The sequence below is a fragment of the Stegostoma tigrinum genome, chromosome 18, assembly GCF_030684315.1.
Source record: "Stegostoma tigrinum isolate sSteTig4 chromosome 18, sSteTig4.hap1, whole genome shotgun sequence".
In the NCBI taxonomy this organism is placed as follows: domain Eukaryota; kingdom Metazoa; phylum Chordata; class Chondrichthyes; order Orectolobiformes; family Stegostomatidae; genus Stegostoma; species Stegostoma tigrinum.
In genome coordinates, this window is record NC_081371.1 from 56,871,538 (window position 1) to 56,898,790 (window position 27,253).

At 41.0% G+C, this 27,253-nt stretch overlaps 1 protein-coding gene across 4 annotated transcripts in view; it reads left to right on the plus strand.

Annotated features, from left to right (window-relative positions):
* slc38a4 (solute carrier family 38 member 4) overlaps window positions 1-25,229 on the plus strand; it is a 79,583-nt gene extending 54,354 nt beyond the window's left edge. For all 4 annotated transcript variants that reach the window (XM_048549496.2, XM_048549495.2, XM_059652557.1 and 1 more), the window contains 10 exons: window positions 3,620-3,701; window positions 8,543-8,625; window positions 9,880-9,938; window positions 11,712-11,996; window positions 12,084-12,163; window positions 13,356-13,456; window positions 13,674-13,798; window positions 22,101-22,245; window positions 22,352-22,449; window positions 23,162-25,229. In XM_048549496.2, coding sequence (XP_048405453.1) covers window positions 3,620-3,701; window positions 8,543-8,625; window positions 9,880-9,938; window positions 11,712-11,996; window positions 12,084-12,163; window positions 13,356-13,456; window positions 13,674-13,798; window positions 22,101-22,245; window positions 22,352-22,449; window positions 23,162-23,263 — 1,160 coding nt within the window. In that variant the 3' untranslated portion in view covers window positions 23,264-25,229. The remainder of the gene's footprint in view (window positions 1-3,619; window positions 3,702-8,542; window positions 8,626-9,879; window positions 9,939-11,711; window positions 11,997-12,083; window positions 12,164-13,355; window positions 13,457-13,673; window positions 13,799-22,100; window positions 22,246-22,351; window positions 22,450-23,161) is intronic.
* Window positions 25,230-27,253: the final 2,024 nt, after the last annotated feature.

Sequence of the window (27,253 nt, forward strand, 5' to 3'; positions counted from 1 at the left end):
AATGTGCTCCCCCCGCCCCTCACCAATCCTCACTCGTCCACCGTCGAAAATATCCTGACAGCAGGGAAAGCTAAGAGGAGACATGACAGAGATGATTGCAATCATGATGGGGATACAGAGTACATAAAGATAAACTGTGTCCAATGACCAAAAGGCCGATAATCTAAGGACTTAAGGTACTCTGTTTTTTTCATTGACTTAAGGTATGTGGGCATCACTGGCTGGCCAGCATTTATTTCCCCTCCCTAGTTGCCTTTAAGAAGCTGGTGATGAGTGCTTTCTTGAGCTGCTGCAGTCCATGTGCTTTAGTCTGACCTACAATATCCTTAGGGAGGGAACTTACCCAGCAACAGTCAAGTAGCGGTGATATATTTTCAATCAGACTGGTGAGTGGCTTGGAGGGCAACATCACGGGGTGATGTTCCCATGTGCCTTCTGCCCTTGTCCTTCTAGAGGGACATGGTTATGGTGAGGAAAGTGGTGTCTAAGGATCATTAGTGAATTTCTGCAGTACATTTTGTGATGGTACACGCTGCTGCTACTTAGAATCAGTGGTAGAGGGAGTGGATACTTGTGGATGTGGTGCCACTCAAGCTGGCTGCTTTGCCCTGGATAGTATCAAGGTTTTTGAGTGTTGTTGGACCTCCAACCCATCCAGGCAAGTGCAGAGTATTCTATCACACTCCTGCCTTGTGCCTTGTAGATGGTGGACCGGCTTTAGGGAGTCAGGAGGTGAGTAACTCACAGTAGCATTCCAAGCCTCTGAGCTGCTGTTGTAGCCTCTATGTTAATGTGACAAGTCCAGCTGAGTTTCTGGTCAATGGTAACGCCAGGGATGTTGATAGTGGAGATTCGGTGATGGTAACACCATTGAATGTAAATGTCATGGTCAGATTGTCTCTTAGTGGAGATGGTCATTGCCTGGAATTCATGTCACATAAATATTAAATGCCTCTTGTCAGCCCAAGCTGGATATTGTCCACATTTTGTTGCATTTGAACGTGGACTGCTTCAGCATCTGAGCAGCTGCAAATGGCATTGAATATCATACAATCTTTGGCTAACATTACCACTTCTGACCTTGTGATGGAGGGAAGAGCGAAACTTTTTTTTTGCACACTTTTGGGTTTGTACTCCCTCATGCAGTCGTAGAAAGAGATTGAATAGCAGCCTTCATGAAGAAATTGCACAAAAACCTTGGAGGAGGAACAAATGGGGCGATATGAGGAAAGAAAATAGGAAGTGGGACTCTTTCAAGGAGCCAGTGTAGGTTTGATGTGCTGAATGGCCTCCTTCAATACTGGCCACGTGGATTTTATATTTGAAAATAATTACGTGACATTCATTTGACTGTCCAGAAGAATTCATGCACATTTTAAATCAACTTTTTCATGGCAAATTTAATGATTTATTGTACTGTTTGGCTACTCGAAAAATGTCAAGCAAGCAATTAGCAATATTTTTATATATGCATGAATTTAAAATGAATTCTCAAATACGAAATCCTGCAGCACCCTTCCTAACAACATCACGAGTGGCCCTACACCCAGGGACAAACATGCTTGAAGAAGGCAGCTCACAAGCACCTCCTTGGCACAGAGGGATTGGCAATAAATTCTGGCCTAGCCAACAGTGCCCACTTCCCATTCACACGTTTTAAAAAACCCCATTTCAGCTTCTCCAATTTAAACATTACTTATTGTTTCTTAACAAATTTGTAACAAGTGCTCTTTTACAGAATTTTTTTCATGAAATAACATGTGGCTAACTTATAAAGACTGTAGATAACTTCCATTAAAACCTATTTCTGTGCATCTAGTGACTTTCACAAAACTGAGTAGGCAAATGGCCTAGTAGTATTATCACTGGACTGTTAATCCAGAGACTGAGAAAATGTTCTGGGGACCTGGGCTTGAATCCCACCATGGCAGATGGTAGAATTTGACTTCAATAAAAATCTTGAATTAAGAGTCTACTGGTGGCCACGAAATCATTGTCAATTGTCAGGAAGAACCCAGTAGGTTCACCAGTGCTCTTTAGGTAAGAAAACTGCCGTCCTTACCTGGTCTGATCCTTACCAAACCCACAGCAATGCAGTTGACTGTAACTGGGATGGGCACTAAATGCTGGCCTGACCAGCAACACCTTCATCGTGTGAATGAATTGCCTGAAACTGCAGCTCAACCAGTGGATAGCTTGGCCTAATCCTTCACCAGACCTGATTCCTTATCCACTTAGCTCAATAAACGGAAGATTCAGCCATTTCGCTTATGTGCATGCATTCATTACTGTCTCTTTCTCATGTTGCATTGTCGAGGCAATCCAATGCAGCAAGGCTAAACTCCAAGAAACACATCTATCCCATTACACCATGTTAGACAGAATTCTTTATATAGTTTGCTGACAAATGTAATTTTACCCTAGGTGAACGTTATGGATATTGTGAGGTTGTAGCTAGATTATCCAGAGCCTTAAATAGTACTTTGTCCTCTGTGACGTTATTTTCTTTTTAATTATCTTTTGTTTCTATTCCCCTATCTCCTGTCAATTTTTTAAAATTCATTCATGGGATATGGCCATCATTGGCTGGACCAACATTTATAGCCCATCCCCAGTTGTCACTGAGGTGATGGTGAACATCCTTCTTGAACCTTCTTGAATGTCCTTTCATGCTTGCAGGCAATGAGCAGCACCCCCTACCCTAACCCCACATTTACCCTTGTTTCAACATTGATTCAGTTGGGTCTGTGTTTACTAGGATGTAGAAAAGCGAGGGGATTTGACTGAATTATAGAAAATTTGAACAAGGCTGGACATACTAGATGCAGAAAGGATGTTTTTCTTTCTGGGGAGTCCAGAACCAGGGGATACAGTCTCTGGATATGGGGACAGGCATTTAGGACTGGAATGAGGAAAGATCTCTTCACAGTGGGTGGTCACCCTGTGGGATTCACTAGCACAGATATTTGTGGAGGCCGGATCATTGAGTGCATTCAATAAAGAAACTGACACTTTTAAATAGTACAAGTATCAAGGGTTGTGGGAGAAAGTGGGAACGTGACATTGAGGTAGAGGATCTGCTATGATCATATTAAATGGTGGATCATGCTCAAAGGGCTGAATGGCCAATCCTGCTTCTAGTTTCTGTAAAATGTTACCCACGATGGTATTAAGAAGGATTTTGACCCAGTGACACCGAAAGAAAAGCAATATATTTCCAAGTCAGGATAGTGAGGGGCTTGAAGGGGAACTTGCAGGGGGTGGTATTCCCATGTAACTGCTGCCCTTGTCCTTCTAGATGGAAGTGGTTGTGGATCTAGAAGGGGCTCTCTAAGGATATTTGGTGAATTTCTGCAGTGCATCTTTTAGATAGTACACACTGCTGCCACTGAGTATTATTCATTTAAATTAATGTTGCAAGTTCCACAAAACAACGGAATAAATCTTTTTAAAGGGTTTTATGCAGGTGTACACTGATAATGTGCACAATTGTTCCCTGGTATTCCCCAAAGTACCTCAAAATTATTTTGTCAAATTCCTTTACCTTTATGCTTTGTTAAAACAGAGTTAAGTGACAATTTTGACAGCACTGCACCTAACAAAACTATTCCTGTTACAGCAATGTCAAGCTACCTCTTTATAGTCAAGTATGAACTACCAGAAGTAATACGGTCATTTATGGGAATAGAAGAAGTCAATGGGTACGTACCTTAGCTTTAAAAGAAACAATATTTTTTATACAAACAGCTGTAGTTCATCACAACTGTACAGAACACTAGGCAACACAATGTGGAGCTGGAGGAACACAACAGGCCGGGCAGCATCAGAGGAGCAGGAGGGTCAATGTTTCGGGTCAGGACACTTTTTCAGAAATGATTTCTGAAGAAGACTCCTGACCTGAAATGTCAACTTTCCTGCTCCTCTGGTGCTGCCTGGCCTGCTGTGTTCCTCCAGCTCTACACAGTGTTATTTCTGACTCCAGAATCTACAGCTCCTGTTATCTCTGTATCAAACATTAGTTATGCTGAGAGTAAGTACTGGCCCCATGCTATTTTCAGCTTCAAATTTTAACTAGCTTCTACCAAAGTTGATGATCAAAGTCTTTCTGTGGTTCTTGTTCATAATCACAGGCAGGGTTTCACAGCTCAGTTGCCTTCTGATGAAATCTTCTAGAACATAGAACATAGAACAGTACAGCACAGAACAGGCCCTTCAGCCCACGATGTTGTGCCGACCATTGATCCTCATGTATGCACCCTCAAATTTCTGTGACCATATGCATGTCCAGCAGTCTCTTAAATGACCCCAATGACCTTGCTTCCACAACTGCTGCTGGCAACGCATTCCATGCTCTCACAACTCTCTGTGTAAAGAACCCGCCTCTGACATCCCCTCTATACTTTCCTCCAACCAGCTTAAAACTATGACCCCTCGTGTTAGCCGTTTCTGCCCTGGGAAATAGTCTCTGGCTATCAACTCTATCTATGCCTCTCATTATCTTGTATACCTCAATTAGGTTCCCTCTCCTCCTCCTTTTCTCCAATGAAAAAAGTCCGAGCTCAGTCAACCTCTCTTCATAAGATAAGCCCTCCAGTCCGGGCAGCATCCTGGTAAACCTCCTCTGAACCCTCTCCAAAGCATCCACATCTTTCCTATAATAGGGTGACCAGAACTGGACACAGTATTCCAAGTGCGGTCTAACCAAAGTTTTATAGAGCTGCAACAAGATCTCACGACTCTTAAACTCAATCCCCCTGTTAATGAAAGCCAAAACACCATATGCTTTCTTACCAACCCTGTCCACTTGGGTGGCCATTTTAAGGGATCTATGTATTTGCACACCAAGATCCCTCTGTTCCTCCACACTGCCAAGAATCCTATCCTTAATCCTGTACTCAGCTTTCAAATTCGACCTTCCAAAATGCATCACCTCGCATTTATCCAGGTTGAACTCCATCTGCCACCTCTCAGCCCATCTCTGCATCCTGTCAATGTCCCGCTGCAGCCTACAACGGCCCTCTATACTATCAACGACACCTCCAACCTTTGTGTCGTCTGCAAACTTGCTGACCCATCCTTCAATCCCCTCATCCAACCAGGAATTTTTCCAACATCTCCCCAACGTAACTTCAGCAGGAGATTCTTGGTTTAAGTTTCGTTCCTTGGCTTCCCGCCATACCTGCTAATTCGGAAAAGCAGCCTCACTGTCATTTTATCCTCTGAAAATTCCCAGTAGCTGCCTCTGTCTTGCCTGTCAGTTTCCACTGTGTGTTTCTTAGGACTTTATTCAATAAAACACCATTTCTGGGAATCTGGTGGGCAGCTTGATTTAATGGGGAGGCTCAAACAGTGAATTCCTCAAATAATTACTATCTATAATAAAATTATTTCCACTCTTATTTCAGTAGCATCAGCCTTAATGGTTTTTACATTTGCCAATCCTGACTGTGAGAATTTAATAAATGAGTCAGCAGTGAGAGCTTCTAATCAAACTCCAACTGAGATTCATATGTGTGGACTTTGCATCATTAATTTGCTATTAGGACTTACAACTCTGGAAAGCTTTGAATTGCTCAGGTGGACACTATTAGTGGAACGAAAACTATTTAAATTTAGGATAAGTATAATGAATATTGATTATTATACATTGTCAATAGGTTAGAATGCTGTTATATTCCATAAGTACAATATTTGATTAAAAATTTCTATTACAATATTCAGTTATAAGAATATTATCCACTCTCCAATTAAGACAAACAAGAATTGGTGGTGTTGCTCATAGTGAGGAGGGTGGTCTCAGGCTACAGTGTGATAATGATCAGCTGGTAAATTTGCCAGAGCAATGGCAGAGGGAATTTAATGCGAGGTGGGATTTAGGGGAGTCTAAATAGGGAAGGATGTGCACAACAAATAGCAGGTCCCTACAGAGTTCTGAGGAACAAGGGGACATTGGTGTGCTGAAGGTGTCAACATAGGTAGATAAGGTGGTGAGGAAGAGATATGGGACACTTGCCTTCATTAGCCAGGGAATAGAATATAGGCACGAGGAAGCTTTGCTACAACTTTACACAACATTGGTTAGGTCACCGTTGGAGTACTCTGTGCAGTTCTGGTCGACACACTATTGGAAGGATGTGATTACACTGGGGAGGGTGCAGAAGAGATTCACCAGGATGTTGTCTCGGATGGAAAGTCTTAGTTATGAGGAGGTACTGTGCAGGCTGGGTTTGTTTTCCTTGGAACAGAGGAGACTGAGCGTGTGGGGGGTGGTAGTTCTGATTGAGGGATGCAAAATGAGGATAGCAAATGTGGTTCCCCTGTTCAAGAAGGGGAGTAGAGACAACCCTGGTAATTGTAGACCAATGAGCCTTACCTCAGTTGTTGGTAAAGTGTTGGAAAAGGTTATAAGGGATAGGATTTATAATCATCTAGAAAAGAATAAATTGATTCGGGATAGTCAGCACGGTTTTGTGAAGGGAAGATCATGCCTCACAAACCTTATTGAGTTCTTTGAGAAGGTGACCAAACAGGTAGATGAGAGTAAACCGGTTGATGTTGCGTATATGGATTTCAGCAAGGCGTTCGATAAGGTTCCCCACAATAGGCTATTGTACAAAATGCAGAGGAATGGAATTGTGGGAGATATAGCAGTTTGGATCAGAAATAGTATGTTTGTTGCTTTCCCGAAGCAGTGAGAAATATAGATGGAGTCATTGGATGGAAGGTTGGTTTGCGTGATGGCATGGACTATGGTCTCTTGTGGTCTTGGGCAGAGCAGTTGCTGTGGGTTTCTGTGCGTATTTATGGATAAGATGGCAGCAGCAGAGTAGGCAGTATGTGGGTCCCTGTGGCTGGGCTTGTTCTCTTCGTCTGTATTTTTTCTCTTTTTCCTTTCTTCCCCTTTTCTTTTCTCAAACGTAACGGATAAAGGAAGCTCTTTGGCAGGAGGCAGCTTTGATGGGCTCCGGAACAGCAGTGGCATCTTCAGAGGCAGCGTGGTTACAGTGTCAGTCAGCCAACCTGAGAGGCCTGGAGCTGGACATTCGCTTCCGCATGGAGTGGGACCCTGGCATGAGCTGGGAAACCCGGAATGGGATACTCTCGACGGCATGCTGTAGCAGCAGAGAAGGAAATGTTGGACTTTCTCTTTTTTATTTTACTCTAAATTAATGTGAATGGTGCCTTCGTATAGCGACAGTACTCGCTCCTCACTGTGTTATATATTGAGTCCACATGACAACAAAGAATAATCTATTCTATGACGCCATTCCATTAAAATCAAATAGAATTTCCTTAACCTCCTGAGCAAGTGGAGATGTTGTTGTGCCTTTTTGACCATCGCGTCGATGTGGATGGACCAGCCCAGGTTGTTGGTGATCGTCACTACCAGGGACTTGACTCGCTTGACCACCTCCACCTCAACACCATTGATACAGACAGGGGTGTGCCCTCCACTCTGCTTCCTGAAGTCAATGACGAGCTCCTAGTTTTGCTGACATCGATGAATAGATTGTCATAGATACAACATGTCTCATCATTGTCTGAGATCTGACCCACAACGGTGGTGTCATCAGCAAACTTGTAAAGGAACTGGGGTGGAATTGTAGAGAGTAAAGTAGGGGGGCATTTAGCTCAGCCTTTTGGGGTGTCGGTGTTGAAGATTATGGTGGAGGAGGTGTTGTCACCTATCCATACGGATTGCGGTCTGTGAGTCAGGAAGTCGAAGATCCAGTTACAGCGCGGGGAGCCGAGGCCTAGGTCTCAGAGTTTGGAAATGAGTTTGTTTGGAATTGTGGTCTTGAAGAATGAGCTGTAGCCAATAATTAGCAGCCTGATGTAGGTATCGTTGTTCTCCAGATGTTCCAGAGTTGAGTGCAGGGCTAGGGAGATGGTGTCTACTTTGGCCCTATTGCACCGGGAGGCAAATTGCAAAGGATCAAGGCAATTGAGCAGGCTGGAGTTGATGTGAGCCATGACTAACCTCTCAAAGCACTTCATAATTATTGAGGCACACTACATCGTGTTCCTTTGCCACCTGGATGATGGTGGTCTTCTTGAAACGGTACGGTTGGGGGGTTGGTGGGTGGGGAGGCAGGCTTCAGATTGAAGTAAGGAGCGGTTAAAGATGTCTGCAATACTCCAACCAGCTCCACACGACATCTGAGTGCACAGCCAGGGACTCCATCTGGGCCAGTTGCTTTAGTTGTTGAGTTCAGACTAGAACAAGAGCAGAATCAAGTTATTAGCAGACGGAGTGTACAACCCAGGATCTGACACAGTGCCGTGCACCACAATGACCTATGTATGAACAAGGCAACACCCAGTTTCAAGTCATACATAGCGAGCAAAATATTTAACCTGCAAAATTGTTAGCTACAGTGGGTCTCTGAATATTTTTGTCATGGGATCTGTGCAGCATGTTTTTATGTTAGCATTTGCGATGCATTCATGGAGAAAAGGTATAAAGCAAGTTGAACTGAAGCATGACAACTTTCCTTGATCTTTTGCCTTGTTTTTGATGCAAATAAATTTTCTGTTCCAGAGTGTGGTATACAAATGGCAACTACCTTGTTGTACTTGTGTCGCTATGCATTATTCTGCCTCTCACATTTCTCAAGAACTTAGGTAGGTTATAATTCCTGTACAATATACCTGTATGGTCTCCGATTTTATTTCTGCAGTTTGTACTGACAGCACCAAATGGAATGCTAAATTAAACTAAATTAAATTGTGTGCACTGCGTTAACAGAAACTGATTTAAGTGTCTTTCTGGGATTTCGTAATTGAAATGAAGCATCAGAAAGAATAGGTCTCAAATAATTTAGTGAGGTCCCTGTTTTTTTAATCCCAGGATTTCAAAGTTACTGCTTCTCATCTGTAAATACATGTTGTAAAGTTAACTTTTGCAAGTTGCTTTGCACATATCAGCATCTTGTTGTTAATACAAACCTTGTTGCCCAATGATAGTACATAATAAAAGCACAGTAGTCGCACTTGTCCAGTTATTATATTTTGTCCCAGTAGAAAGAAGTATCAAAATATATTTTGAAGCAGGGTCACTGGACACAAAATGCTGACTCTGCCTTCCCTCCACAGATGCTGCCAGACCTGCTGAGTTTCTCCAGCATCCACAGTCCTTTGATTTTTTTGTGTATCAAAATATATTTTCAGTTTCAAGATCTGTTTTAACAAATTTGCAGCAATTATCAAGAGCAAGACATAGGATTGCAGGCTCAGTCTCTCTTCTCTTGAAGAGGGAAAGCTGAGGAGGTGGGTTAATAGAGGTCTTTAAGAGATTTTGACAGTGTAAATACAGAGAGAGCGCTTCTAACTTGTGGGAACAGGAAAACTAGCAGCAACCGGGTGAGGAATTCAGAAAAAGTTCTTTACTCAGTTTGTGGTGAGAATTTGGAACTCACTCCCACAACAGTTGAATAATTGAGGTAAATACAATGGATGCATCTAAGTGAAGGCTAAATTTGATGTGGATGTGCTGGTGTTGGATTGGAGTGGACATAGTCAGAAGTCACATGACACCAGGTTATAGTCCAACAGGCTTATTTGAAATTACAAGCTTTCGTGGCACTGCTCCTTGACCTCTGTAAGCTTAAGACTAAATAAGCATGAGAGAGAGGAGGGAATGGATGAGGATGGGTAGGAGAAGGTACGAATAAATGCTGTATGTTCTCTGTCATTCTATTTATATAACATAACCCATTGAACTTGCTAAGAAATGACTGATAATTTGTTTTATTTTAGTGGCATAATCACATTGTTCACTAACCATATACTCAGGCATTCTTCTTCAAATGTGGTTGGTATTGTCATGGAAGCAATAAAAAAAACTTCCAATCATTTATTTTGATTCTCCCTGTACAGGGTACCTTGGTTACACAAGTGGATTTTCTCTCTCTTGTATGGTTTTCTTCGTTTGTGTTGTAAGTACGGACTGAGTACCTTATACAATAAACTAAGGCGAGCTGTAGAATGGGCAAGTTCTCTTCTGGAAGCAGAGTGACAAGCAATCTGCCAATTCATGTCAGCTTAAGGTCTGTTCCAGAAGAGGCCCAGCCCTTTGTGATAGGGTATGTGATAAAAAGCAGGAATTTGTAACAAAGGTCAAGTCACCAGAGGCCTACTGGACCCGCACAGGGTGGCTGTCTCATTACAGAGAGACAACTGATGGACATTTGACTTGAGGGGCACCGTGATTCAGATGTGTAGAGAGATTGAGAAAGGGAGCCCTTCTCTGGCAACCCCAACTATTGCAGGAATTGAACCCATGCTGTGAATGTAACTCTGCATTGCAAACCAGCCATCCAGCCCACTGAGCTAACTGATCCTCAAAGCCTGCATCAACAGCAGCAAAATAGACGAGGTTCCTATAAATAGTGACCATAGAGAACAATAACTGCTGGAAAGTGGAGCTAATGTTGATTTAGTTTTTTAACAGTGTAGACCTAATGTGTCAAAGGACCTTTGCTGCACTGTATGGTTCTATGAAATCCTTGTGAATTGCAGTTTAAAACAATAACATACCAGGCTCAGTATTACTGTCCAGGTTCAATGTCTCCCACTCATAATTTGTAACCAGTCTCTCGGATGAACCGTGCCAGACAGGAAAGAGGGTTTCTCCTTTACTTGGATTCTCTGCCTGGAAGACATTACCATGTAAATCATGCGAGACATCTGCAGAAAACACACTGTTTATCTGTCCCCAATGATAAAGGGGTTACACAAATGAATGTTACTATTCCAGTATATTCTCCGGAATTTTATCCACAGTGATAAGGGTGTTGAGCAATTAGTCTCTGGACTAATTGAGACTGTCAGGTGACGCTATTCATAGAATCATAGAATCCCTACAGTGTGGCAGTAGGCTATTCAGCCCATCAAGTGCACAACAGCCCTCTGAAGAGCATCCCACCCACATCCAACCCCAACCCTATCCTGCATTTCACACCATTGACACAATGGGTAGTTTAGCACAGCCAATCGGCCTGTACATTTTTGGACTATGGAAGGCAACCCAAGTAGGCACAGCAAGAACGTGCAAACTCTGCACAGACAGTCACCCGAGGCTGAAACAGAACCTGGGTCCCTGGTGCTGTGAGCCAGCGGTGCTAACCACTGTGCCACCGTGCCACTAATGGGGCTTAAGATGCAGCAGTGGGAGTCAGGCCTTAGTGTTGCCTAATGGATTTATTGCCTACTTGGGAAGGGAAGAGCTCCTGGCCAGGCACCCTCTGGCTAGTGGAAGCCTCCTGGTCCCAAGGTGGTTGCCCCCGCCCTGTGTCTTTCCTATTGCCACATTGTGATGAACCTGGCATCCTGGCCCCGTCACTGGAACCTACCACCATGTAATCACAGACCTACCTTCCCAGTAACCTCCTCCCATAGTCATAAAGGTCTACAGCACTGAAAAAGGCCCTTCAATCCATCAGGTCCATACAGTGTCCATGCTTTGACATTGGTTACTTGAAGTAATAGTAAACTCAATCTGAAAATCGTTTCTGATCTAATCATCATTCCCAGACTGGTGCAGATGGGCTCATTCCTCCAATTTTTAACCATGGCTACTGGCCCCCACGTGTAATTCCATTTTTATTTGTAATACGGAGGATTGCTCCACACCTTAACTATATTTGTACTGTATATTTTAGCACAAAACATTCATGCTTTAAAATAAACCTACTGAAATATTCTTCCAGGTCATATATAAGAAATTTCAGATTCCCTGCCCGTTGCTTGCATTGGATCATCACTTAGGAAACTTCACAGCATTGACAAACACCACAGGCCACTGGATAACTGATTATCCAGTGATCCGTAATATAACCGCTGATCACGAACTGAATCTTATGACGCCCTACATTAATGGACACACAGCAGCAGAAGATGAAGATCATGCTCTCATCCGCACCAATGGGGTCAGTTACGAAGCCCATTTTGAAGCTGACATGTGCAAACCAAAATACCTGGTATTCAACTCTCAGGTATGTCAGACTTTAACCATCATGAGGGAACAGTTCCCCTCTATGACTGTTCAGAACCTCATGAGGTTCTTTTCATTTCTTTTTCAGACGTCGTACACCATTCCCATTCTTGCCTTTTCATTTGTGTGCCATCCTGAGGTACTTCCAATCTACAGTGAACTTAAAGGGTAGGATCCTCTCACAGTCCTTTACCATTGCAATGAGTAAATGTCCCTCACCAAAATGCGGGTTTAAATCCTGAAGGGAATAGAGTCGTAGAGATATACAGTGTGGAAACAGACTCTTCAGTCCAACTCATCCATACCGACCAGATATCCTAAATAAATCTACTCACATTTGTCCCGTATCCCTCTCACCCCTTCCTAGTCATATACCCATCCAGATGCCTTTTAAATGTTGTAATTGTACCAGCCTCCACCACTTCCTCTGGCAGCTCATTCCATACACTCACCACCCTCTGTGTGAAAATGTTGCTCCTTAGGGCCCTTTTAAATCTTTCTCCTCTCACCTTAAACCTATGCCCCTCTAGTTTTGGACTCCGTTACCTTGGGGAAAACACCTTGACTATCTTGAATACTTCCCCCATGTTCTGTTCAAAAGAAAACTGAAGAAGTTATGGCTTCTTAAATTTACTTAAATGGTGAGGTTATGGCCTAGTAATTATTATTGCTGGACTATTAACCCAGGAACCCAAGTAATCATCTGGGGCACTGAGTTTGTAATCCTCTTGTGGCAGATGGTGAAATACATATTCAATAAAAATCGGAAACTAAGAGTCTAATGATCACCATGAAAGTGATGTTGACTATTGGGGGAAAGCCCATCCGGTTCACTGATGTCCTTTCAGGAGGGAAATCTAACTTCCTTACAATGTGACTCCAGTCCCACAGCAATGTGGTTAACTCTTAGCTACCCTCTGGGCATTTCAGGTTGGCCAGTTGATGCTGGCCTGGCCAGTGATGCTCACATGTAGCGAATGAATCAAAAAATATTCCCTTCATCTCCTATCTTCATACAAAACCAATAACTGGAACTGGGAGACTGAAAGAGAAATGCTGAAAATAATCTGCAGTGACAGGGAGAGAGCAACTAAACTGACCAGGTTATTCTCAGAGTTAACCATCAGTCAGGTCTGATGAGATCTGTTGAAAGATCTTTGGCATGAAGAGGTTAACTTTCTCTCTCCATGGTAGCTGCCATACTGAGCATTTTTATAGCACTTCACATGAGCAGCTCTGCCAACATATGATCTGCAAGTGCCCAGGGAGGTCTTAGAATGGGGAATAAAATTTATCTTTCATTGCGTTAGCAAGTCTGGCATGTAAACAATTAAAAAAAACAATTCTGCTTACCTTTCAGTCGCTCTCAAAAGAAAATGCAACATGTATCCAATGTGTCAATTGCTGCGATGTTCATCATGTACCTACTGGCTGCTCTTTTTGGGTACCTGACCTTTTATGGTGAGTCAGAAAAGGAACGCTGATGCAAAATCTGCTGAATTTGATAATCCAATTTTTTTTTAATTAAAAGCAAAGCCTGAACCATCAGTCTAGTGCTGCAATTAATGGAACTTGCAAAATGCCAATTACTGTAAGAAAGTGCCACTGTTTGGTGCTCAGTTGATCTCTTTGCTTCCAGATTGTGACTGTGTATTTCTTCCTTTCTCCTCCGGTGCAGGGCAAGTTGAAACAGAGCTGCTTCATACTTTCACGAAAGTATACCATTTTGATGTGTTACTGTTGTGCGTCCGCCTGGCTGTCCTGGTAGCAGTCACATTGACAGTACCTATTGTACTTTTCCCGGTGAGTAAGGGGAATGGCTCATGGTGACCCAACATTGAAGCCCAAATGGCTATTTTTTTGTTTTGTTACATTTTTGGATAATTTTGACATTGTTGGCAGTTGGGGGTTGGGGGGGGGCGTGGGCAGTTTGGTGGAGAAAAGAACCCATCCATTCATCGTCACTGCTAACGCTCAGCAAGGTGCCCCATCTGCTCAACATTGAAATTTGGAATGATTTCTAGGGAATTTGAAGTTGGCACATTTGTTCAAAATGTCCATCAGAACACGACACTTCTAAAGAATGTGTTCCCTGGGCTTGTACCTTTAATAAATTCCTCTCATCCCACAAGTTCTCAGTTCAAATCTAACCCAGGTCGGGAAACATTGAGCTTGAGCTGTGTGGTCCACAAACAAATTTGGACAATTGCAGCAAAGTTGATACAGCAGAACACTGCATTCGTGACATACTGGAGTGGAAATTGGGAAATACATCTTGGCACTCTTCTGTCATTACTTATCTACACCTATTCCGGATTCCGTAATTCCTAAACTTGACTCTGGTGGGAGAATGCATACTTTTCCAGGCCCCATCTCCAGGAAACCTTTGGGCCTCCTCTCCACTCGGCTCCTCCCACCACTGCCCCCTTCCCTTATCCTTTACCCTGAGTATCTAATAATGGCTCAATTTACAAGCTGCAGGGTGAGTTGGATACAATAGTACGCACTGTTAACCTAGAAAATAATAGCATGTGTTCAATAAGTTGTCCTCTACCAAGGAAATTCGTTGAAGTTACTTCTTCACTGTGTAAACTTATGCATCACTAGCTGTTAACATTTGAGTTGATGTTACTTAATAACTATAATATGCAGTAAAAATCTGTTCTTATATTAGAATTTGAGGGATCAGGCTTATAATAAAGGCATGTTTAAAGCTAACGGAAGTTTGTGAAGTGTAGATGTTTCCAAAATGTTCTTGAATACTTATAAAAATATGGCTTGACAATTAATCATGTTTTGTTAAAATCTGCTGGGGTTTCTTGCCTTTCTGGTGACTTGGAGGAGCCTCCATGGATTCCGAGCAGGTCCATTTTAATCAAGTCCGCTCTGGGAGCTTTGAAGAAGTCACTCCCTTCACAAGCATTGTATTTTCCCAGGGCCAGGCAGTGGTGGATTGAGCCTCAAATTTGCAGTTTTCTCTATTCAGTCACATTACTGCTCTGACTCAGACTGTCCTGTCCCTCCAAAACAATTAGCATCTTAAGACTGGCCAGAGTGTGAGCTGGTTCTGGCCAGTTACATCTCATCTGTGTATCAGATCCAGCTTTCTGAAAAACAACATCAAGCACATTTTTGTAAACCTTATTGAACCACTAATGAGTAGTAACATTGAAGACCATTTTCCCCAGTGTGAAGCAAATAACTTGGATAAAATTGTGCTGTTCAGTTTATAAACTGAAACCGTTGGCAACAGGCGGTTGTCTAGCAGCTGAATGTTTAAGGAAAAGAGAACATTAGCATGGAAGCTTTTTATAATTGATTAACAACTAAATGAATCTGGCTGTTTGGGCCTGTCCTGACAGGTGTTTTATGTGAGTTCTCACTCTGGTTTGATCCAACAGGTGGGAAGGGCAATGACTCTTCAAATCTCTTTCTTGCACTTCCTGCCAGGGTCAGCCACGGTGGTGGCTTGTGTTTTTCATGCTGGCAGCTTCAACTTTCTGCTTTAGGCCTGCAGGCCAGCTCACTTCAGCTTGGGAATTCTGGGTAAGCCAAATAAGGCAACACAATCGTCCTCACTCTCGCAATCCCAGGTTTTCATAATGATGACAAGCCTACGTTACTGTTCACTCCACCTTGGATAGAACTCATTGAACTTTTTATGATTTATTGACATCTGTTTCAGTTTAAGTATACGTTGGTGTTGCTAAACTGTAGCATCCTGTACATCTCCTCTTTGCTATAATGCTAGCTTTGGCTGAACATGTTTGATTTCAGGATCTCTCCAGTTTGAGATAGTAAGGACTGCAGATGCTGGAGTCAGAGATGACACAGTATGGGGCTGGATCCGTAGAAGGGTCCCGACCCAAAATGCCAGCTTTCCTGCTCCTCTGATGCTCCCTGGCCTGCTGTGTTCCTCCAGCTCCACACTGTGTTATCTCTAAACTTTGACTTTGTTTTTGATATTCAAATAAATTCTTTCAGAGCAGGTTTGTTAGGGTAAGGACCACTGTAAATAAAAGAATTGCATTTTGATAGTGCCACCTATGATCACGATGACAAAATATGTTTTACAAATAACAGATGTCTTTAGAATTATGGTCACTGGCATGTAGGTTAATTACAGAGTTAAATGCAGCATATAGATGGTGAGACCATAAGAAAAGTGTACTTGATCATAAGTATTACTTGCTGAGGAGGTAAAGTGGTTAAATGCAGGAAATATACCAAAACAATAAATGGTGTGTAGTGATCTCATCAGAAAATGCAGTCAGACAGAATGAAATATGTATAAATGTATCAGCAACAGGCAGTGTAGCCTTGTGCATGGGAAGTCCTGTCTCTCAAGCTTGGTTTGTGTTTTTTGAGGAAGTGACAAAGATGAGGGCAGGGAGATAGATATTGTCCACACAGACTTTAACAAGGTCTTTGACAAGGTCCCTCATGGCAGGGAGAGGGTGAAGTCACATGGGATCCACGGTAAGCTGGTGAGATGGATAGTCTGGAGATCCATGACCAGTGGTGTGCTGCGAAGATCAGAGCTGGGATCCTTGTTGTTTGTAGTATAGAGTATAAAAATTGACAAGTCATGTTGCAGCCAATAGGACAAATAGCCACATTTGGAATATTGCGTACAGTTCTGGTTACCACACTACCAGAGGGACTGTCAAAGAGTTTACCAGCATGTTGCCTGGTTTGAAGTGTATTAGCTATGAGGAGAGATTGGAAAAACTTGGTTTGCTTTCACTTAATTGTCGAAGGATGAAGTGTGACCTGATAGTAATTTTATAAACTACTGAGAGGCATGGATAGTCTGTTTTTTTTTCCCAGAATATAAACGTTAATTACTCGTGGACATAGGTTTAAGATAAAAGGGAAAAGATTTAAAGGAGATGTGAGGGAAGTTGTTTTTTTCACAAAAATTGATAAGTGCCTGAAATAGGATTCAGAGGAGGTGGTAGAAGCAGGTACAGTAGCAAAGCTTAGGAGACATTTAAGGAATAGACGATTAGGCGGGGTTTAGAGAGATATGTACCACATTCAAGTCAAAAGGATTTTAGTTTAGATAGGCATCATGTGTCACTGCAGGCTTGATGGGCCGTTCCTGCTCTGTACTGTTCTTTATTCTTTAAGTAGCTTAGACTTCATAAATCATTACTTTTCAGACGTTTCTAAAAGCCACGATATTTGGAGAATCCTTGGATATTCCTCTTCCTTTTACATTCTTAAAACAAATCACTAGCCTTGCAGATATTCATCACGTTCCATTCTAGTTACTTGTCTCGTGGTCAGTTACTGTGGGATTAGCAAAACCTTGTGGCCATTAAAAGCCCTATTTGTTTGAGGACTGGCCAGAAGTAACACATTATCCTGCATCCTTGATTCAAATCCTGCCAAAGCGATGGGATGGAAGTTTCTTCAGGTGGTGAGGCAAGTGAAATAGCTTTGAGTGTTAATGAACTGTACCTTTGGAACAATACGGTAATATCACCCCAAGAATATAACATGACTAGTGTGGGAAACACAGGAATTCCTATTCCAGGTACTCTGCTGATGTTGAATTGAGCAGAAGGATTACACAACTCTGCCACACATAGCTTAGGGCAGATCTACAGAGAAAGGCATTTAATTTTCCCATCACTGACAAAATAAAGGTGCTTTTGATGAACTAACCTTCATTGATAATTTGCTTTAATTTAGTTGCAAAATCCATCCATAATCCGAGAAATAAGTATGTTCAGCCTAATGGGAATGACATCTGCATGAACTTTCTAATCTTAATTCTGCAATGACCTTTAATGAAACAAATTAAACTGATATTGGTACTGTTAATTATCCCATTTGCATGATAACAGAATCAACTTGCTTTGGAATAATTCATTCAAAATAGAAAAGACTAGCATCTGATTAGGGTCTTGCCGTGGACAAAGATTAAAATGTGTGTGACAACAAGGTGAACCTTTAGCAATCTGGACCATTGTATAATGTTTTGGTCATGCAGACTTTAACTTTTACAAGAAGGCTTCTTCGCTACCTACGGTCACATGATCTGTAAAGATGATGTTATCACTCTTTTTGCTGTACGATTTGAGATCTTATTAGTAAGAGGTAGTTCTTCCAATCGGGGCTTATAAGGCAGAATGTGGAGTGAGTTCAACTGTAATGTTTCTCAGAACCATTGCAGTTGTATCACAAAATCGGATCATTTTAAGATGCTATTGGTTGCCGTCATCTTTGAAACATTGCTTACTACCCTGCTCTCCTGTTCCTGTTAACAACCATCCCTTATACACCTTTTCAGATGTTTCTTCAAACAGCATTACACTGAGCTAATAGACTCGCAAGTCAGATTGTGATCTAAATAGATTTTAAGGATTTATACATAAAATAGGTAATAAACTACTGGCATGGCCTGCTGTCATTTACTTTAAAAATTGGAAATTGCAAAATTGCAACAATAGTTAAATCAATGTTTTGTTGTAGCACTCTTTGTCAGAAAAAGCTGACAGTATTTCAGGATAAGTTTGCTGAAGCTTTCCTTGAATTGTGCCTTTTCTTCATTGCCAGAAGAGCTCTGTCCTTACACCATGTCACGTAATTCACAAGAACGACCAGTTCTGAGTGGGCATCCTCTTGAGTTTAATTAGGAGAAATATAGGCTTCATAAAGCAATAACCATCTAGGATAAAGTAATACCTTTACCCGAGTAAATTCTGTATGCAACAGAGAAATTGGAACCAGATGTTTAAATGAGCAGCACATAGGGGAGTTAGGAGAGATAACGAAGAGCATGGATGATTAAAGGATATTTTGTAATATAGACTTTTATAGTCAAGGGAAGCTGTAAGGTGCTGAGGGTGAGAAAGGGAATTTTACAACTAAATGCTTTGGAACAGGGAAAAGATATGTCCAGAAGTATAACATGAGAGGGCAGAAGCTGGGACGAGAAGCTGTTCAATGTTTGGAGAGTCTGAAACCAAGGAAATTTTTTTGAGGGGTCACAAATTGATGAGTTGGGGTCCAAGATAAAAATCAGTGGTGATGTGGTGAGCCGTCCTGAAAGGGGAAGCACAGATTTAGACAAGTTAGAGATTATGAAGTGAAAATAAAAAATGCTGGAGGTCACAGCAGATCAGGCAGCATCCATGGAACGAAAGTAAACTGATGCTTCGAATCTACACGACTCTTCATCAAGCTTGTGAAGGATGTTTGATGGGTGGATCAATTGGAGCAGTTGAGGAGAAAGAACAAAAGTGTGGGTGACAGCAGACCTGGATGGTAATACAGAGGTGGAAAGAAGACAGCGAATGGATAGAGGATTGGATTCTGTGGCAGTCAGATACTGAGGTTGACTTGGGTAAGCAGCAAAGGCTGAGGGGCTGTCAGTGGCAAAGACTGAGTGGCAGCTCAAGTCTGAATAAAATAGTTTCTGCCTTCTCATCCTTGGAGAGAGGAGTAGTTGCCACAAATGGAGTTCTGGTCCTGTCCACAAGTTAATGTCAGGCAGCAAGGGCAGTCAGGATGGTGGAAAGGGCAAACTGGATGATTACAATGGGCTTGTGGAAACTGACTCCAAACTTACAGCAATTTGAAAGTGAAGAAATGAAGGAGGCCAAAGAATTTCGAGCACTCGAGGAGGGGCAGAGAGAAAATGTTTGTATTTCACCAGCTATAATTGCACAGGCAACAGCAGAAGACACACGAAGAGGTTTAGCGGAAGTGGGCTACGAGGGAGAGGCTATTAAACACTTTGGGGAAGCAATGAATGATACTGAAGTACTATAGGCCACAAAGGATGCATTGTTTTTAAATGGGATATTGTTGCAGTGGTGAGTTCATCATTGGGAAATGCCAATGCTTTTGAGGAGGTTGGAGATAAATTGTAAGATTCAAGTCTACTGCAGAGTTCTTGTTCGTTCATTCATTCATGCTTCTACAGTTTTCAACAGTAAACCATTTTTCTAATTCAATTGTATCTGAGTAAGAAGGACAATTTTAGGTTTTCAGTTGTAAAACAATTGTGTTGAAGTTGCAAAAGAGGTGCATTAACATATAAACTGCTCAAAATGTTAGAATGAAATTTAGTAGTGTGCTACTCCAACAAGAGAATTATCTGGCTAGAATTATTAAGATGGAGAAACTTCATTATGCAACAATGTTTAGCCATCTTTTTAGTAATTTACATTCAAAACGAGAGCAACAGTTGGTGAATACCATCGAGTCTGTCCTTAGAGGAGTGAAAAAGTTTGTAAGTGACTCTTTCGTGCTGGCAATTTTACATATAAAGGATGCAATTTATTCTAAAGTGCACCAGTTATCCCAAAAGAAAATATTTCATTTTTATGATCACAGCCTTCAACAGACAAAAATGTCTTCTCAGTCCACATTGAGATATTTTCCTTTACGCCAGCAGCTACTGCTGTACTTAAATAATTTTGTGCTGTGTATTTCTGTGTATTCATTACAACTGATTCATTCCAACTGCTTCAGACTTCACATTGGTATTCCTGTTAGGTGGTTCAAATAAAGTTCAGTGCTATCTTTACGCTGCATACAAGGCTTTATTTAGTCTCGTAATCTGCACGAGTGGGGAAACCTGTCACTCACAATTTTAACTTTTTTTTATAAATTTAAAGTTAGGTATGCTGTCAAATCTCTCAGTATCCAATTCTGCTTTTAATCAGCTACAAAACCACTGAACAATGGGTTTGTTATCTTCCCTTCTGAAATTTTATGGCTATTCTCCTGCCATACCTCCACTGAGAGATCAGGAGAGTGCCTACAGAACTTTAGGATACACACTACTCCACAGTCCCTTCGATGCTTATCTGAAATAAATGTTCAGATCCAGCAAACAGCTTGTCTGTTAATTATGAGAGACAACTTTGTTACACAGATATTCCACCAGTGGACACTCTAGGGCCTCCTTCAAAAATTAGAGCAAGACCATTTAGAAGGGAGACACACATTTTGAAATTGTAGTAGAAATTTGGAACTGTCTTTCACAACAATAATGAGCACAACATCAGTTGTTAACTTTAAAACCTAAGATTGATTTTTTTTCTTGTTAGCCAGAAGTGTTCTGCGAGATGGACTAAGGGCAAGTATTGGGAGTGAGATCACCAATCAGCCATGACCTTATTGAATAGTGGAGCACATTCCAAGGAGTAGATGACATATTGCTGTCTCAATGCATTCACTTTCACTAAAAGCATGAATACTTCTGTCAATATGATGTTTTCATGAAACCTGTGAAATATGACCATTGTTTTCAGATTTTAGTTGCTCTTGCAGTCTCATAATATAAACTAGAATCAGAAGCAGGGCCTTCAGCCCTTCAAACTGCTGTACCATTCAGGATCATCAAATTTGATCATTCGGCTCGATACCCAGTCCTGCTTTATCCCCAGACCCTTTGTTCCCTTTAGCTCTGAGAACTATATCTAACTTCTTGAAAACAACTCCAGTGAACGAAGTCCTAACCAATCCAGCGCCTCTTTGTATTCAGTCTTGCCATCCCAGGAATCATTCCCTCCATAGCCAGAACATCTTTCTTCAGATAGGGAGGCCAGTACTCCAGTTGGTTTCATCAAGGCACTGTACAATTGCAGCAACACATCCATCCTCCTGTACTCTAATCCTATCGCTATGAACACCATTTGTCGTCTTCACCTTTGTTCACTTTCCCTTGGGTTACACCCAGGTCTATTGGAACTTCCAATTTCCCAATCTATTGCCATTCAGATAATAACTTGCCTTCCTGTTTTTTGCTACAGAAGTAGATAACCTCCTACTCATTTAATGGCTTACATGCTAAAAGCATTGAGGCAAAGTTGCATTCGGTATGCCAAGTCTGATTTTATTTAGCAAAGGTTTCCTTTGAATGTTTTAAATTAGTGCAGGAACTTTTTCATCGTCATGTTTCTGACACTGAAAATGAGCCAGGATAGGACAGAAATGCGGTACTGCAAAATTTTTATTCTTCTGTTCCAAGGCCAACAGAACCCGAACCCTAGCTCTGTTTTTAGGGATTGGGGTGAGTGGCAATGTAACGTTGTTTGCAAAATGTTTGAAACGTTTTGCTCATCGTATTTCATCTCTACAGATCCGAACATCGATTCAGGAACTGATATGTCCAAGACGGTCCTTCAACTGGATACGACATATTGTAATTGGAGCAATCCTGCTAATTTTAGACAACCTTCTGGTGATATTTGTTCCAAACATTCGGGATATTTTTGGGTTTATAGGTAAGCTCATGGGTACTGCTGCATGACTGGTGCTGTGTTATTGCATTTTATCAGCTGTGAAGCCTGAAGACATTTAATTTTGGTTTTTTTTTGGCCTGTGTTCCAGGTGCATCTGCAGCTACAATGCTTATCTTTATACTCCCTTCAGCCTGTTACATCAGACTCGTGAAAAAAGAATCAATGAAATCCACGCAAAAGATTGGGGTCAGTAAATGATTCAAACCGAAATAATTTGTAATGAATTTGTTAGGGTAACTTTGAAAGTCATGAGTTGCACAGACCAATATTTCAACACCTAGGAGCATATTTTCAAAATTTATGACTGTAATTTAACTTCATACCTCACACACTGTAGCTGGGTAGTATGCCAAACTCCTCCTTCACTCTCTGAGATAGCAGTGATTTAATGTCCACAGAATGCAGAAATGTGTAACATCTCTTCTAGGTCTTGCAGGATCTTAAAGAAACACATCCTTTAAGGGCGTAAGATATAGGAGCTGAATTAGGTTATTCGGACCATTGAGTCTGCTCCAGCATTCTGATATGTCTCTCAACCTCATTCTCCTGTCTTCTCCCTGTTTATCCTTGATCCTCTTACTATTTAAGATCCTACCTATCTCTTTCTTAAATACACTTGATCTCTGCAGCCTTCTGTAGTTTTTACTTGCCAGATGACAAATTGCTAAAATGATGAAGCCTCTCCTATCATTGAGGTTGGAGATTCCTGTATCGATTCCCAAGTCCAGTACTAGTTTCTAAAATATTTTATTTGTTGGGAATCCCACAATAGTTTCTCATTTTGTGTTGAAATGTACAATCACTAGTGGTACTTGAACGAATGAATAGCTGTTTTTAGGCCTAAGTTGCAAAAAGTTATTAAATGTTAATTTCTTTTTCTGTGCCTCATGTTTTCCAGGCTATGATTTTCCTTATCATTGGCATAATCTTCATGATTGGAAGCATGACTCTTATCGTCATTGACTGGATTCACAACCCACCCAGTTCAGGTGGCCATTAACAAGGACTGTCAATGCTTCTGAATAGAAACACCGGTTTCTACATCTAACAAACCACTCCAACGGACAGAAACAGTGGGAGTCAGATGCCATTCCTCTTCCTTTTTAAAACAGCATGATTCCAGAAATTTGAGCTGATGAGGAGTTAACAACTATATGTAGATAACTGAAGATCAGCTCTTGCAAAGGATTGTTTCGGTTCAGCATTAAATCTCCTTGGACTTGAGAGAAAATTATTCCGAATCATAGGATGTGCTGGGAATAAAGGCACGATAGAACAATACTTCAGGCAAAGTGCGCTTTAACTGCTGACTGTAGTAAATTTAGGAAAATGTGTACCTTTTGCTCAAACATTGGAAACCTTTCGTCTTTGAGGTTGTACATAGTTTTCAAATATTACACCAAGCATGCGCATGCATTTTCTAACTTACACAACATGCCTGTTAGAGTTAGCCTCATCTTTTTAGACATAGAAGTTGCATCTAGCTGCTACAGTGGATTGAGCTGCTGGGGTAAAAGCATCCTCCTTTTCTTAACAGCTTGGTTAAACTGATGTTCGTTCAAAAGTTTTGCATTGCTGGAGTAAAGCTCAAGACTCTTATCTTGTCCTCCTCCAATCCCTCATTCCTACCAATTACAGAGTCTTGATCTAGGATCATAGCTTCCCTACAGTGTGGAAGCAGGCCATTCAGCCCATTGCATTAACACTGACCCTCCGAAGGGCATCCCACCCAGACCTACCACCCCCCAATGTATCCCTGCATTTCCCATTGGTAATCCACCTAACCTATGTATCCCTGGGCACTGCAAGCAATTTAGCACGGCCAATCCACCTAACCTACATATCTTTGGACTGTGGGAGGAAACCAGAGCACCTAGAGGAAGCCCATGCAGACACTGGGAGAACGTGCAAACTCCACAGAAACAGTCATCCCATTGGGTGGAATGGAACGCAGTTTCTTGGCGCTGTGAGACAGCAGTGTTAACCACTGAACCACTGGACTACTCGTCTAGTGATGAATAGCCTTTTACAAATGAAAGGAGCAGAAGATTTGGTATAAAATTATGCCTCGTATGTTACCTGATTCAAACTAATTAGTCGTATTTCATTCTAACTTTTAAACTGCAAAGATATGCAATATGTCAGGAATCTTTAATTCACTGAGTTATTAGTAGAATGTATACATTATTACCTCTCACAAAGGTGGAAGATTCATGACGATCTGAAGCTTTGGATCATTTCACAGGATCCAGCCAAATAAATAAGCTATTGCCTTGCCTCGCCAACATGTATAAATTGCTATTTTTCTAATATTTCAAGGTTATATCGCTTATGTTGCTTTGCAAATACTGTTGAAATTTCAGAACAATTGTTGTTTGAATAATAGCTTTGTCTTCCAAGCATAAACAAAAAGGTGTGAGAGGGCGAAGTGGTTTTAAAAGTGAACTGCATTGTTGAACTAGCACCAGGTACTGAGATTGTTATACTGATTAATGATTTCATCGATGTGTATAATTTTTTATGAGCTGATATTTTTGGAATTAAAATGTAAAGTTGTTTTTCTGTTACTTTTTTAAAAAATCTCTAGAATTATCAATGAATCAGATTCAGTTTTAAACTAGCCTCTCCTTGGCATTTGTAGTCTTAATTGTAAAGTTGCCCTGCACTACAATACAATATCTTACTCATTTGCACAGTACCTTTTTGACTTCTGAATTAGTTGCCCAGAAGTTCCGCTGATCTACCATGATTAACATTTATCAATTGATGTGCTTTTAAAAGATAAATGAAATAGGGAAAAAAAAAACTTGCTTCCTGAGTTTGATAATGCTTTGAAGTTTTGATATCCCAAAAAAACTTGAGTGAATTTTGACACTGGAATTTCAAAACTAGTTTGTATCTTTTCTGCATTATTCAACAAACATGTTTGTATTGTAATAAAAGCTTGTGGTCATTCTGATGGACAAGGAATGCTCAGCAAAGGTATTTGTATTTAACTAGCCAAAGTGGAACCTTATTTATAGATCTAGGTATTTGTGCAAGTGGATTTTCCAATGATGTGATTTGTCCTTGTTTGAGTGTTTTTGATGACTCAAATGATGTTTTCACTTGAGTATTTTATGCACTGTAAATCAGGAACCCCCTGGTAAATTTATGTAAGTTTTTGATGCCTGGTGAAACAGTCAATCTCTACAACATGAGAGACTTTTATTTTTGCACATGCATTTAATCAAATGGTTTGTGATGGCTTCAGAGACACCTTTGCTGGTGCTAAGGAAGGAAATTCCATGGGTAGAAGATTTAAGGGGAGAAATTAAACTGTCCTCAGCAAAATGAAGGCATCGCTATGAGCACTGGAAGTCTAGGGCCAGATGCGCAGAATTGTTGATGACACCTCAGAAAAAGACAATACTTCACTCCACCAACCTCTCCTTGGGGTTGGACTTAATAGATGTCAGAACTTAGGGCTCAGTGGCACTGAGTCAGCCGACTCACTCCTACATATTTGCATTTGTCCTTGATGGGTCATTTCTGTGGTCCTAAGGAAAACAGACAATAAGCCATATGATACCTGGACAGTAAGCGCTTGACCTAGTGGGAGAGACATGTATAATAGACCCAGGAGTATTCAAACAACATTAAAGAGCCTGATGAACAGTTTACCTTGAACATCTTTTAAGGATATTCTTCCATCAGCATTGGTAAGTTTGCCATAAAATGACAACTACTTTGATTTCCTTTCCTTGTTCAAAATAAATTTCATACTACTGTTTTCAATAAAGCTGATTGTCCATTGACCTGTCAATGTCTTACCATGATTCATTTGGAGTGGTGATCAGTTCTGTTTTGTTTTATGAGATAAATTATGTAGAGTATTCATGAAGTGGCTCATATTTTTGTACAGTCTTGTGAAGCTGCTGTGGCAAGATGGAAATTATGTTCTGGTTTACTGAAAACCTGTATAACCTTTCTGACTTATTATTACTGGAAATACAGGCCTAGGCTTTTTTTGTAACAGGAAAAATTGAGAAAATGCATAATGCCTAATAAATCTGCATAAAGATATTTTTCTTTCTTTGTGCTGAATTTATGAGTTATCTTTCTGAACCATGGATAACAAGTTGTAAATGAATTAAAATACAACTTGGCAAAGTTTATCTGTTTCACCTATTGTGAGAAAAACAAATCTAGTTTGTTTAGGTTATAAGGGGAGGTGATGGTCTCGTGGTCTAATTGCTTTAACTCTTAATCCAAAACTTCTGGGGACCTGGATTCAAATCCTGCCACAAATGGTAGAATTTGAATTCAGTAATAATCTGGAATTAAGAGTTGAATTATGACAATGAAACCATTGCCAATTGTTGGGAAAACCCATCAAGTTCACTAATGTCGTTCAGGGAAGGAAATCTGCCATCCTCATCTGGCCTGGCCTACATCTGACTCCAAATTCCACCTGCCGTCTGAAATAGCCTAGCAAGCCGCTCAATTCAAAGGCAACTAAGAATGGGCAATAAATGCTGACTAGCAGCGATGGCCCATATCCCACAAATGAATAAAAGAAAAAATGTTAAACAAAATATGCTGACAAATCCCTCATGGGTAGAAATGAATGGATCAGTTGATTTATGTAAGCTTACCAAATCCTGTTGAGCATATTCCTGACAGCCTCATCAAATTCCTTCTGCCATCAGATCCAATCCATGTCTAACAATATCTTTTCCTTCATCTCTCACATCTTCCCATTTTACATGGGAATCACCATAATGATGGTTAATCACCTTTCTCCATTGTACCCATTTCTCTACTAAATTCAATGTATTCAAGTTTTTTTTTATTTTGCTCCCACATCTTTCCATCTGTCCTTAGACCTTTATCTTGCCCTTCTTCCTCATTATCTCATCTTCATCACATACCCCATCACAGGTACTCTCTGTGTTTCCTGCAACTTACCTCAACCTCTTCCCAGCCACTTTCTTAAAAGCTCCCACAG